Source organism: Cololabis saira, chromosome 9, assembly GCF_033807715.1.
Source record: "Cololabis saira isolate AMF1-May2022 chromosome 9, fColSai1.1, whole genome shotgun sequence".
Classification (NCBI taxonomy): domain Eukaryota; kingdom Metazoa; phylum Chordata; class Actinopteri; order Beloniformes; family Belonidae; genus Cololabis; species Cololabis saira.
The window spans coordinates 20,521,660-20,534,821 of record NC_084595.1 but is presented as its reverse complement, the minus strand read 5'-3'; the positions used below and the strand labels follow the sequence as shown (position 1 = coordinate 20,534,821).

Genomic DNA, 13,162 nt, shown 5'->3' with positions numbered 1-13,162 from the left:
TTATGAACATCTGCACCTCAGAGTTGGATCATGAAACAGACTACTGCGCTGCCATTGCCTGTTGAATAAAATGAACAGAAGCCGCCGTCAGTCACTCTTTCGCTGATGTCACATCCTGACTCAGACGTCTGACTCCAACCCCCCGACCAATCGGTGGCCTGTAGTGTGATGACGTCAGATACAGCCCAACTCAGCCGCTTAGAACCTCGGTAGAGTAGATACAGAAAAAGTATCTACTTGGCACGTTAGACCCCTAAACGAACCAAACCGAGTGGAGCCGAGCCGAGTAGGTACTAGTGGAAAAGTGCCATTAGCTTATGCTAACAGCTAGTTTCTGTTGGGTCTTTGTTCACTGCTCAGAATTACGAGACTGTAAATATGTTAATTTTTTCTATGAAGTTGGACATTTTAACGTGGAGGTCTGGAGATCCACTCACTTTTGGAGCAAAACCAGAGTGGTCGATCAAACAACTGCAACTTTTCCAATTTGCATATTAGCTTCAACCCAGAAGACGGCATGTTGGCGCTTGGTCCGAGCAGCTGACTCACCGCTCCTGTAATGCAGCACTTCAGCTTAGTTCTTGTTGAACCGCTGTTTCGGATAATTCTATTCAATAAACTTTAGTGAAACCTGAGGAAGAAAATGGAAACAGGTGATGGACACAGAGAAGGATGAATGTGCAGGTTTTAAGGTTGTGTTTTGGCTCTTTAACTACTTTTATTGTAACACCTGTATTAAACGTGACGCCAGGTAAGAAATGAATCACTATTTTTTTATGAATCAGTTTTTTTTATCCTCTATCCTGTCATCATTTCCTGCAGGGTAAAGGAGGAGCCAAGACCCTGATGAACACCATCATGCAGCTGAAGAAGATATGCAACCATCCGTACATGTTCTCGCACATCGAGGTCAGAACCGCCCAACATTGTTGTTATTGTTGTTGGTGTTGATGAGGATGTAGCTGTTGTTACTTCTGTTCCCAGTTGATGAAACTTTAGACTTCAGTCTTTCCTCGTTTCACGTGAACGAATCTTCTCTGATCCAGGAATCCTTTGCTGAACACCTGGGTTACCCGAACGGCATCATCAGCGGGTGAGAGTAACGTCAAAGTCATTCTGAACGTTGTTTCATGATGCGTCAGTGTGGATCAGATCTGTGAGCCTCAATTACGCCCGCCGGCCGGTTTTCACTGCGTTTCATACAAGGATGTGATTTAACGGACAGCTGGTGTCTGACGTAGTTACCATCACTACTATGAAATGGAGAACGGGTATTTGCACAAAAATTAGAGGAGTAAATAAGTCCCAGCCTGGTCTCTGAAGGTTCTGTTTTCTGAAATAAACCTAAAAGTAAGCGAGGAAGCGCGTTTCCTTCAGGCTCTTTAACGCTGCGCACAGATTGATGATTGAAGCTAATGTCATCATCTCCACTCAGGCCGGATCTGTATCGAGCTTCTGGGAAGTTTGAGCTCCTGGATCGTATCCTGCCGAAGCTGCACGCCACCAACCACAGAGTGCTGCTCTTCTGCCAGATGACCACTCTGATGACCATCATGGAGGATTACTTCGGCTATCGCAACTTTCAGTATTTACGTCTGGACGGTGAGTCTCCTTTACCTCCGCTGGGCATCCCGCTGCTGAAGTGCACAGGTACCTGCAGGGTAGAGCCCTGCGCGAGACTGTTTTTTTTAATCCAGCTACCGCTGCATTTCTGACCATTACCGCCCGCACCCGCAACGTGTGTGTTCCGCTCCCGCAAAACTCGCCTTTTGCGCACGCATCAATTATGTGATTGTGGTTACAGCAATGAGAGTAGGTTGTCAGTGGCTCAAATAAGACTAATAAATAACATAAAATAAACAATGTTAATGAATGAAACGAATTACTGTAATTTAACAAATGAATCGCTTGGCCATTACATTGCTGTGGAGGAAGAGAACGCTGCTGACCGACTGCGGTCCCAATCCCGTGCGTCTCTATTCCAACATGCGCCCACAGACACTAAATGCAGTTTCCCCAAATATCTGACTGGCCTTGCTTTGTCTTTGCTTTGTAAAGACCTTATTTTAGGTTCTTTTTCACGTCATTTATTTCCATCTGGTTGCTAGACTACATCCCGATCCCGCAGGGGTTTTTTTTGTCCGCCCGCTCCTGCCCGCAGCAAAATTCAAACCGCCCGATCCCGGGAGATTTGCGTTGGGCCGCGGGACCCGGCGGGACCCAATCCCAATGCAGCCCTCTACTGCAGGGTTCTGTTCTCACTAAAACCACTTGGGGCTCCCAGAGGAAAGTTTTGGATTCAGTCAGTTCAGAAAGAACCCTGCAGGGACATAGTGGACAGTAGAGGAACTGCAGGTCTGGATGCAGACCCTAGTGGTCTTTAGAGGAACTGCAGGTCTGGATCCAGACCCTAGTGGTCTTTAGAGGAACTGCAGGTCTGGATGCAGACCCTAGTGGTCTTTAGAGGAACTGCAGGTCTGGATCCAGACCCCAGCGGTCGCCGTAGGAGCGCAGGCTTTCTTAGCTCCTGGTTGTCTTCACCCTGGAAGCAGGACAACGTGTGCTTGTGTACGACTGCTGCTCTAAGCGCTAACGTTGATGTGTCGTTTTTCTTCAAACATACCGTAAAACACCAAATAAAGGCCCGGGTGTTTATTTACTTAAATCACTCTAATCAACAGCCGTTTCTTAGGGACCTGCGTTTAATAATTGTGTGTCTCCATTCAACCCAAATCTTATTGTGCGTCTTCGGACACTGAAGCCGTTCCTCTTCAGGAATCGATCTAGCCAGCGCTAGCCGCGAACGGCTTCTCGTTGACAGCTATGGTCCGATAAAACTCTTTTCCCATCACTCGTTTAATCTTCCTCGACTCACGCTCGTGTCTGGCACGCTTGTGAAGTATCCAAGCTAAGAGAAAGGAGAGAGGCAAAAAAAGGAGGGGAGAAGAGGTGAGCGAAGAGCTAGAGTGCAGTCTCGTTTGGAGAAACTGAAACTGGTTTTAAATGCTGAAAAATCCAAAGTTATGTTTTTTTCAAATTCATCAGTTTTCCCGGGGAATACCCCATCAATTAAAACTGTCCATGGTATAGCTCTTGAGCTGGTCACTTGCTACAAATACCTGGGATTAATTATTGATGGGGAGCTTACATTTAAAGGGGACCTATTATGAAAAACATGTTTTTTCTTGTTTTAACATATATAAAGTGGTCTCCCCTCACCCTGCCAGCACAGGGGAGACAAAATACCATGAATTTCTGCAAGCTCTCTGACCCCCGCCGGACAGAGTCCCCCAGTGTCACGTGGTTTTTTTTTTGCCGTTTAGAATCTGCTCCCGTCGTGACGTCACGACAGGGAGTTGTCATTTGTGAAAATTCAGTGTTGTAATTTATTTACAGGCTCGGGCTGCTCTGGCGGAGCGAGGTTTATTCTCCTCCCCTGCTACACGTCATTCAGGGAGCCAATCAGCGCAGAGCCTCATTATCATACCCCCCCTTCCCTTAGAATGAGGCACAGAAAAAAGGGTTTGAAGCGGTAAAACTAGTGACAGGGCCCACAGGCTGGATTTATGATTTATGTAGAAAAAACAAGCTTTAGATTGTTTTTAAGACATTCAAGGCCTGTTTAAAATATACATTAAATGCCATAATAGGTCTCCTTTAAAGCACACATAAAAAATTTGGTCTCTAAACTAAGGGTGAAACTCGGTTTTTATTACAGAAACAAGGCATGTTTTTCCCTCAGAGCACGAAAGTTTCTGATTTCTTTTCTGCCTGCTCTTGATTACGGCGATGTTGTGTACATGTGTGCGTCAGCCAGCTGTCTACAGTCCTTGACTCCTGTCTACCACTGTGCTCTACGGTTCATAACTGGTTGCAGCCATCTCACTCACCACTGTGAATTGTACGCTAAAGCTGGCTTGCCTTCTCTGAGTGTTAGACGATTTACACACTGGATGATTCTGATTTATAAGGCTCTTCTTGGCTTGGTTCCTGTTTATTTATGTTTATTTCTCCAGAGAACTAAAAGCCATTATGCTTTAAGGTCGAATGACACTTTGCACCTGGCTGTTCCTCGTGTTCAGACTAACTTGGGGAAAAAAGCTTTTAGTTTCTCTGCACCGTCTGCGTGGAATAACCTCCAACTTGAACTGAAAATGCCTGAACTTGTTTCATTTGAAGCCTTTCGCTCACTCCTTAAAAACCGACAACGAGAATCCTTTCGGCAGTGCCTGTGTTTTTAAACTACATGTGCCTGTGTTCTTAAATTTTTAATTATTTCTGAAGTTGTTGTTTTTTACATATTATTGAAGTCACCACTATTGCACTTTATTTGCTAAACAGTTTGCACTCTAATTTTAATGTTTATTACGTGATTGCGGTTATTTGTGTGTGGACATGTGCTGCTGCCTTCCTTGGCCAGGTCACCCTTAGAAAAGAGGTCTTGACCTCAATGGGTCTTTTTATCTATTTAAATGAAGGTGAAATAAAAATAAAAAATAAAAAGAGGCCACAACCTCACCTCTTTTTCTCTCCTTTTGTTTTTTTTGCATTTTTATATGACGCACGTGCTGCTCAACTTCATAACACGTCATCAGCGAGGTCACTCTGAAATTAAATAAATAGTCACACTTTTTAATTAGTTTAAGTTATTTGTTTGTGTTTAGGTCGGCTGTATTTGCATATGGTAGAATATTTTTGGGCCACCAGAAATACAATGTTTGACCCGGCCTTTATTTGCTTTACGGTATATTTAGTTCTGACCTTCAACTGAAGTTTATCCTCTCAACCATCTGATAATAGTTGTTGTAATGGTCATTTTCAGCAGGAATATTTCATCTAATCACACACTGTCCATTTTAACGTTCATCTCATTAACTGCTGTATTGATTGTTACGTTTTGTAACTTGACATATGGATTCGTACGTTCCCAATAATGAGAAGAACTGATGTTTCAGGAACCACCAAGTCAGAGGACAGAGCTGCACTGTTGAAGAAGTTTAACGAGGAAGGGTCTCAGTACTTCATCTTCCTCCTCAGCACCAGAGCCGGCGGCCTCGGCCTCAACCTGCAGGCTGCTGACACCGTGGTCATCTTCGACAGCGACTGGAACCCCCACCAGGTACATCCATCGGCCCAGGCCCCCAGAACCGGCGAGGACACAGAAGTCAGAAACTTGCTGCCTAGAGCAGTGATTCTCAACCGGTCCGTGGTGTAATTGGGGGGGTGGTAGTCTAGTGGCTACAGAGGTGGGCTTGGGTCTGGAGGACCCAGGTTGAAGCCCTGCAACCAAGATGAACCACCTGGGGCCTCTGAGCAAGGCCTTAAAGGTATAGTCCTTGATTTTGGAGAGCTAGCAAGATTTGAAAGTGGCACCTCCTCTAAGCCCCACCCCCTCCCCCCCCTCCCGTCAGCGCTCCGTCCAAAGCCACGCCCCCACAAACTTTGGGGAACGCGCATTTGCAGGAGTCGAGTTTTCCAGGACATTTTGGACAGCACATTTTCAACAAAACTCTATCTCATTCACCTGTAAGCGAGGCCGGTTTTAGGGGGGGGCAGGGGTGGGCTGTGAGTCCTGCCCACCCAATCAAAGTTATGGGGATCCTTTATTTTTTTATAATTTTATTTTTTTATAAATATAAAAAAATATCACAGAATATCTATACCGAGTATTAGGGCCACTTAAAAAAAATAAAAAGAATTCTGAGAAAAAAGTCAGAATTCTGACTTTTTTCTCAGAATTCTGACTTTTTTCTCAGAATTATTATTTTTTTTTTAGTGGCGTAGAATTCTGACTTTTTTCTCAGAATTCTTTTTATTTTTTTTAAGTGGCCCTAATACTCTTCCGTACGTTTCTGATTGGGTGGGCACTGCGCATCATTTTTAGATACAACAATGAACGCATACCGCAAAAGTTGTGGGGGTTTACACTGGGACACTCTGAGCCGAGGAGGACCCGTGGGCAGCGGACACGGGGGCTGGAGGTAGAGAGATGTGACGAGTGTGCGCATGGGACGGAGGGGGGCGTGGGCGGGACTTAAAATGAAGGCATCTGATTGGTTCTTTCCCCCCTGCCAATCCTCTGGTCCTCTGACCAATCCGTGGCATTCGGAGCGCAAATAACAGATTGGTCAGAGTTTTTACAGGATTAAAGCTGTCAGAGAGGTCGGATTTTTTTCTTTCCTTTTTCTGAACACATTATTCACTGGCTACTCTCAGGATGGATGGACCATTTCACCCAGTATAACAATACATGTTTTTGAATACGATCACAGACCTTTAACCATAATTGCTCCATGGTGTGTGTACATCTCAGATGTAAGTCGCTTTGGGTAAAAGCGTCTGCTAAATGACAGTAGTAGTAGTAATTGAAAGGGGTCCGTGATAATAAAATATATATTTTTTAAAAAATATTCCTGTGACATTTATAGAAATAGATGATTTTACTCAAATGTGACCGAGACCATTCTACCTAAACTACAGAGGGTAACATGACCTTCTTTACTCTTTACAAGTGTAATTCGTTTTTATTTTAATAAGAAATCTTGCCCTCGTTTGGATTGTTGAAGTTACTTCATGACACTTTTGATACAAACGTAACATAATCTGCATCCTTTTTAAAGGAGCATGAGGCTCCTTTTAAGAAATGAGACTCTCTAGCGCCACCCTTCGCCACGACGGCCGTCGGGGGTACTGCAGCCAACAGCGAAGCCGGCACGGGAGAACGGGGAGAACGCGCATGCAGCGTCATGTGACGTCACATCCGCAGGACAGCGCGGGAAATTCGGAGTCCGAATTGCAGCACATTTTGCAGCACACAGCCTGTTCAAGGCAAAGAAGAGATACGCTAGAGGGCTCATTCTTTTTGGTTTGGAACGCTTCATCTGACATTATTACTAGAAAACTTAAAACATATACTGATTTTTTTCATAAATCCTGACTCAATCTCCTTTAAATTATGAACCCCCAAGCGTTTCAGTGGGCATACACCATTCATTTCTTTGAAATGCTTTTATTGTGAAATATTTTCAGGAAGCTGTTGGGGGAACGCTCATTAATTTGCAAAGTTCAAGTTAGCGCTTAGAACCACTGGGGTAAAGCATTCAAGCTTCACAAATCTGGCTTTTAAGAGTATTTCCAGGATGCGGATGGTTGGAGCATCACCACAAGAGCCGTCAGCGGCTGCCGCTCCTCGGTGTTCGCGGCTCAACTATCCATTGTTTTAAAATGATCTTTGGTCTAAACTCCATCCAGTGTAGAGTTCTGGTCCAGATGCATCAACAGCCAGGTGAAGGAATCGATCGTTCTGATTGGATAATCGATGAGAATGATCGTTCATCCTGAGATACGGTCTTAAACGAAGCCTGAACAGTTCCATTTGACAGGAATCAACACATTGTGTGACTTTCATGTCAACTAAACACATTTTTGTAGTTTAACAGGTGTGACTACACGTACCAAAGGTCCGTCTAAACCAGGAGTGGGCAACCCTGGTCCTTGAGGGCCGGTGTCCTACAGGTTTTAGATGTTTCCCTGCTTCATTTAACCATGATATAAGTGACTGTGTTGTTAACAGCAGGCCTTGATGACAAGCTGATGACATTGACTAATTAGAATCAGGTGTGTTAAAGCAGAGAAACATCTAAAACACGCAGGACACCGGCCCCCGAGGACCAGGATTGGTGACCCCTGGTCTAAACGTTCCTCTCTGGTCCGTGACTGCAGAACCAGTAGATGGTGAGATGTTCCTGACTGGATGTTCATGTTTCAAACACATGAATCCAAACAGATCTGACTTGGTTCTGCTCATGTTTTATTTCACGCTAGAATACCTTGTGTGTTACGTTTGTTTTGGTACCAGATTTAGTTAAACGCACGCGTGTCCTCCGTCGCACTGATGCGTGACGGGCGTCTTCCCCCCTCTGCTGCCTCCAGGATCTCCAGGCCCAGGACCGAGCTCACCGCATCGGCCAGCAGAACGAGGTGCGCGTGCTTCGTCTCTGCAGCGTCAACAGCGTGGAAGAGAAGATCCTAGCAGCCGCCAAGTACAAGCTGAACGTGGACCAGAAGGTCATCCAGGCAGGGATGTTTGACCAGAAGTCCTCCAGCCACGAGCGCCGGGCCTTCCTTCAGGCCATCCTGGAGCACGAGGAGCAGAACGAGGTTTGTGACATGCTTCACATGCTACAACATCAAAGAGACACACGTAAAATTAAGAATGTGTGGACAACGTTCAGTCCAGGACGTGTGGAGTTGATGTAAACATCTAAACGTCTCCTGTCAGTCAAAAACGGCCCCTGACGCGCCTCTATTCATGCGCATCTTTTTCCTGTGAGGGATGGAAATCACTTCTTTGAGCCGACGAGTGAAACGGGGGATGAAACGGAGTTATTTATCTGCAGACGTACCAATCATATCTATATACCCTGCTGTGGATGAGAGGGGACGGAGCCGAATGTGGCTCAGATCCAGTCTGGTTGTGTATTTACTTCGTAGCAAGATGACGTTTAACTTAACACTGAATCAATTTATTTCTGGAATTGATGAAGGAAGTGTGAATGCTGGACAGACCTCCATCCTCCGGTAACTCTGGACAAAACCTTTGGAATCTGGTCCTGAAATGTTCCCTCTGCTCAGTCGGGAATCCAGAAACACTCCTGAAGACGACGTCTGCCTCGGACGTAACAAATAAAGTCTGATTGGGGTAGATGATAGTTTTATTTTATTTTATTCATTACCGATACTCAAATGCGCAAAGGTACGCAGCCCTCCCTTTCTCTAAGTCGTTAACACGCCACCCGTTGCTCCTGGTTTGAGCGTTGTGTGCCGAATGGTATTTACAGGGAAGCTGCACGTGGAGGAAGGGCTGCCGTTTAACGTGACTGGTTTTATGATCCGTCTTTCAAGTTCAAGTGTCTGAAGAGAAAGACGAGCTCTCTGAGCCTTTGTAGCTTTTTAATGGGAAGAATTTACTGAATTGATGTTTTTGACCTTGAGCCAAAGCGTCGCGTGAAGATGGTTGATTGATCAGGAAGTTATTTGTCCTTCACTTGTTAAGTCAGTAGTTGTTACTTCAGGTTGTTATTTGCACGTCAGAGCTTCCAGATCTTCTATTAAAGCAAAAGCAAACATCACAGAACAACGGTTCAGTCAGCCGTGAAGGATTAAAAGGTCCCGTTAGTGACTGAGGTTCTGGAGAGAACGAGCCGCGTGTCCTCTGCTGAGATTCTGGGCTGAGTTCTTTGTAACTGAACCGAACCAACGGTCCAGACACCACATATCTGGCTCAGCTTCCAGGTACTTATGCGGCTTATCCTTCATGGTTGTGTGTCCTGCCAGCGTTGCAGCCGAGCTGCACGTTGGGAACTTTAGTCTGTACAATGAGGTAATCCAGGGCGTCTGAAGAGTTCGCTCGTCTCCGGTCAAAGTGTGCAATACTTTAAGGTCCCATATTCAGATTTTTTTTTTATTTTTTATTTTTTTTTCCAACTTCCAGAACAACTCAGGACTCGTTGAATCCTGATTTCAAATCCTCCCTTAAACACATTTTAACTGATTTTAGGTTTATTCTTTTAAAAGGAACCCTGGCTATTAAGACATGTAGGTCTTAAAAGATAAATGTTGGTATCAATTATAACAATGTGATATAAAAAACCTTATTGATGTCTTCGTTTTTATAAAATTTGAAAATATAATTTAACTCGTAGGTCGCCATTGTTGTTTACACCGCAATACATTCTGGGTAATGACGTCAGACGGTGGCTCCTGCTAGCCCCCGTACACTGTTTTGACACCCAGAAACAGATGAAAACACAGCTAAACAGGTGACGGCGCACCAGAAACACAGATCAAAACACAGCTAAACATAAAGGTGACGGCGCACCTACAAAAAAGTAAAAAAAAAAAAAAAAAAAGTACCGCACCATAAAGCATGAACTATAAAAACACCATAAAACTCAGATAGACTAACAGACCACACGTTTCAACTAGCAGATAGCCGATGCTACAATAAAAACCCCAGCCAGATCTGGCTTCATTAAATTAAATAAAGATGTTCTTGCCTATTTGACGCGAAGTCTGCGCATCCCGTTTCGTCAAAGTCCCGGGCCAGTCCCCTCAGCCTCTGGTCTGTCATCAAACGGTAAACCAGCACCGAGGCCGGTTTTAGGGGGGGCAGGGGTGGGCTATGCCCACCCAAACCTGCATCCTGCCCACCGGCGTCTCCATCCCGGCGGCGGCGAGAGAGGATGGCGGTGCGCTGCAGGCTTTAGAGCCACGGCTACGCCGTCTACGGCGTAGGCTCTTATGGGCTCCCTCGTCAGCCTCCACGGCCGGGAGAGTGCTGCTCATCTATGTTTTAGATACCTGTCCCAGTTAAACTAACGTGGCTTATCTTCCCAGAGCCACCGGACTACGTCATCGCCCTCAGAATGCATTTCGCAGGTAAAACATGGCGCCTCCCGCAGGTCAAAATATGTGATAAACATTGTAGATTTTTAAAGCAATTAGATTATTTTATGTGTTTCTAACAACATATTTTAGTATAAGAGAACAATTGTGGCTAATTAGGGACTACAAGTCTTAATAACCAGGGTTCCTTTTAACACCTTTAAGTTAAAACAGTTTTAACAGTTTTAAGCTCAGCGTTTTTTCCTACTTTTCTACTGTAAATAAATCTCCTGCATATTATTTGATATCGGTGGTTGACTGGTCTCTGCTCCCTGGTGTCAGCTGATGCCGGTTGCTTAGCAACCATAAGAACGTAAATGGCACACAGAGGATTGTGGGGTAGTCATGGAAACAACGTCTGGAGCGGACAGTTGTGCCAACGTATGGATGAACTAGGCGCATCTCTGCTCGTCTGTTGAAAATATTTTTTACATTTTAAGAAAGTGTTGTCCGAACAAACGATAAGTTTCCTTGCGGATTTCTGGATGTACTTTACTCTGACTAAAGAACTTGGAGTGAACGGATTGTTTACGTCGTAAATGTGTTGACCGTTTAACCGTGTCCAACTTTCAGGAGGAAGATGAGGTACCTGATGACGAAACCCTCAACCAGATGATAGCCCGCAACGAGGATGAGTTTGAACTCTTCATGGTAAGAAAAGCACCCAGATTCTTTTGTCATATTTCCATAAATGTGTAAAAATATTAGTTTTATTTATAAAAGAAGAGGCTGGTAGCTGTTTTACACATCACGTTCCTCTGGAAAAAAGGTCATCATTTGTTCTGACAGTTGACAGAAGTCTTATTTTACAAAGTAATGGAAACTGCTGCCATGGTAACGAGATACACAGTTACTTTAGTTAAAAATTGTTGAAAATCTTTGAACCATTTTCGTCCTTAGCCACTTCCTGATGCGATGTGCTGTTTCCTCCCCCTGGTCGTGTAGCGCATGGACATGGACCGCCGCAGAGAAGACGCCAGGAACCCGAAGCGAAAGCCTCGTCTGATGGAGGAGGACGAGCTTCCCTCCTGGATCATCAAAGATGACGCCGAGGTGGAGAGGCTCACCTACGAGGAGGAAGAGGAGAAGATGTTTGGTAGAGGATCCCGCTGCCGTCGCGACGTGGACTACAGCGACGCCCTGACCGAGAAACAGTGGCTACGGGTAAAGACTGACGCCATTAATATTGATCCTTTTTTGATAACGTAAGCAAATGTGAGCAGATACTGTACAGACTGTGTAAAAAGAACTGAACAAACGTTCCATGACATCACCAAAAGACTTCTGAATAGTTACAGAAGTCTGGAAATCGATTGGAACACCCCAACTTTTCTTCAGTTCCTAATGTGTTAACTAATGTTAGCATCTTCCATTCATCCTCATTTCAGATGTTTCTGTGGAAACATCTAAAACGAGGACTGAAGGGGCACTGAAAAGGTCACTTAGTTAAACAGGTGCACCATTTGCAGAGACTGTAGTCTCATGTAGACCTGGGGTGGACCTCACGTGGTCCTCACATAGACCTCATGTAGTCGTCATGGCGACCCCATGTAGGTTCCATGTTTGCTTGGAGGACGGGCAGTGGTGCATCCTCTGAGTCTTGTGACTTGTTAACAAGACTATTTGATTGCTGCAAACATTTATGATCCACCGTCCACTTATCAAGTCTTGAATATAATTGGAAGCCCGAGTTAGTCGGTGTGGCGCCGGTGGCATTCGGTCACCCACGCCAAGTAGACTTGACATACGCCCCTCTGAGACATTTTAAGCCTGACAGATCCATTTTATTGAGTGGCTCAAAGGTTGGAGGGGAATCAAAAATAGAACAAAGAGGTTTTGAGGCCAAGGTGACAGTATGTTGAAACCACGGGTGTTGGCTGCGCTTCAGATGAGCTCATTAATGGAGGATGATGTGCGGAGGCGTGTTAACGGACTGTCGGGGGAGGAACGGCACCATGAGAAGGCTACTTGCACACTGAACATGAAATTTGGCTGTCGGGGAGCAATTAACTTCTCTGGTTTAACGGTTTGAAGCGTGAATATCAACAGCCACGAAATGAATGGCAGTATTTTACAGTAAGTGCAGCTTGTGCAGGAAATTTATAAACAATCGCCCACTTTAAAGAGAAAAACAACTCATTTTGTGTTCAAATGTGATTCGGACTAAAAAATAATGAGGAACATATGTAGAGAAGCCCCAGAAATGTTAATCTGATGACAAAAGTGACACTATTGCTCAGGAACCGGCAATGAACCGACGACTCGGCTTCATTCTGGAAGTGGAGCTTTAAACTGGTCTTTGCTCCGGTTCTCTCTGCATCGGCAGGCCATTGAGGATGGGAATCTGGAGGAGATGGAGGAGGAGATCCGGCTGAAGAAGCGCAAACGCAAGAGACGTCACGACAAAGACTCATCGAGCCGAGACGAGAGCAGCAGCAGCAAGGCCCGGAAGAGACGCGGACGACCGCCGGTGGAGAAGCTGTCCCCCAACCCCCCCAAGCTCACCAAGCAGATGAACACCATCATAGACACGGTGATCAACTACAGAGACGGGTAAGACTTCTCTACCTCTTGTGTCAAACTGGGTCCAGCGCTCCTTCAGGGCGGGTGGTCGGGCAGCTTTGAGTCCTGGTTGCTAGGGGCGATTCAGTTCCTTCACTGATGGAGTGAGAGTTTGGTCCTCGTTAGTACCGTATTTTCCACACCATAAGGCGCA

At 45.2% G+C, this 13,162-nt stretch overlaps 1 protein-coding gene across 3 annotated transcripts in view; it reads left to right on the top strand.

Annotated features, from left to right (window-relative positions):
- smarca2 (SWI/SNF related, matrix associated, actin dependent regulator of chromatin, subfamily a, member 2) overlaps positions 1-13,162 on the top strand; it is a 66,065-nt gene that overhangs the window by 35,883 nt on the left and 17,020 nt on the right. For 2 of the 3 annotated variants that reach the window (XM_061730725.1, XM_061730727.1), the window contains 9 exons: positions 823-909; positions 1,047-1,093; positions 1,436-1,602; positions 4,956-5,119; positions 7,933-8,160; positions 10,399-10,440; positions 11,020-11,097; positions 11,392-11,610; positions 12,773-12,999. In XM_061730725.1, coding sequence (XP_061586709.1) covers positions 823-909; positions 1,047-1,093; positions 1,436-1,602; positions 4,956-5,119; positions 7,933-8,160; positions 10,399-10,440; positions 11,020-11,097; positions 11,392-11,610; positions 12,773-12,999 — 1,259 coding nt within the window. The remainder of the gene's footprint in view (positions 1-822; positions 910-1,046; positions 1,094-1,435; positions 1,603-4,955; positions 5,120-7,932; positions 8,161-10,398; positions 10,441-11,019; positions 11,098-11,391; positions 11,611-12,772; positions 13,000-13,162) is intronic. The other variant, XM_061730726.1, reaches the window with a different exon arrangement.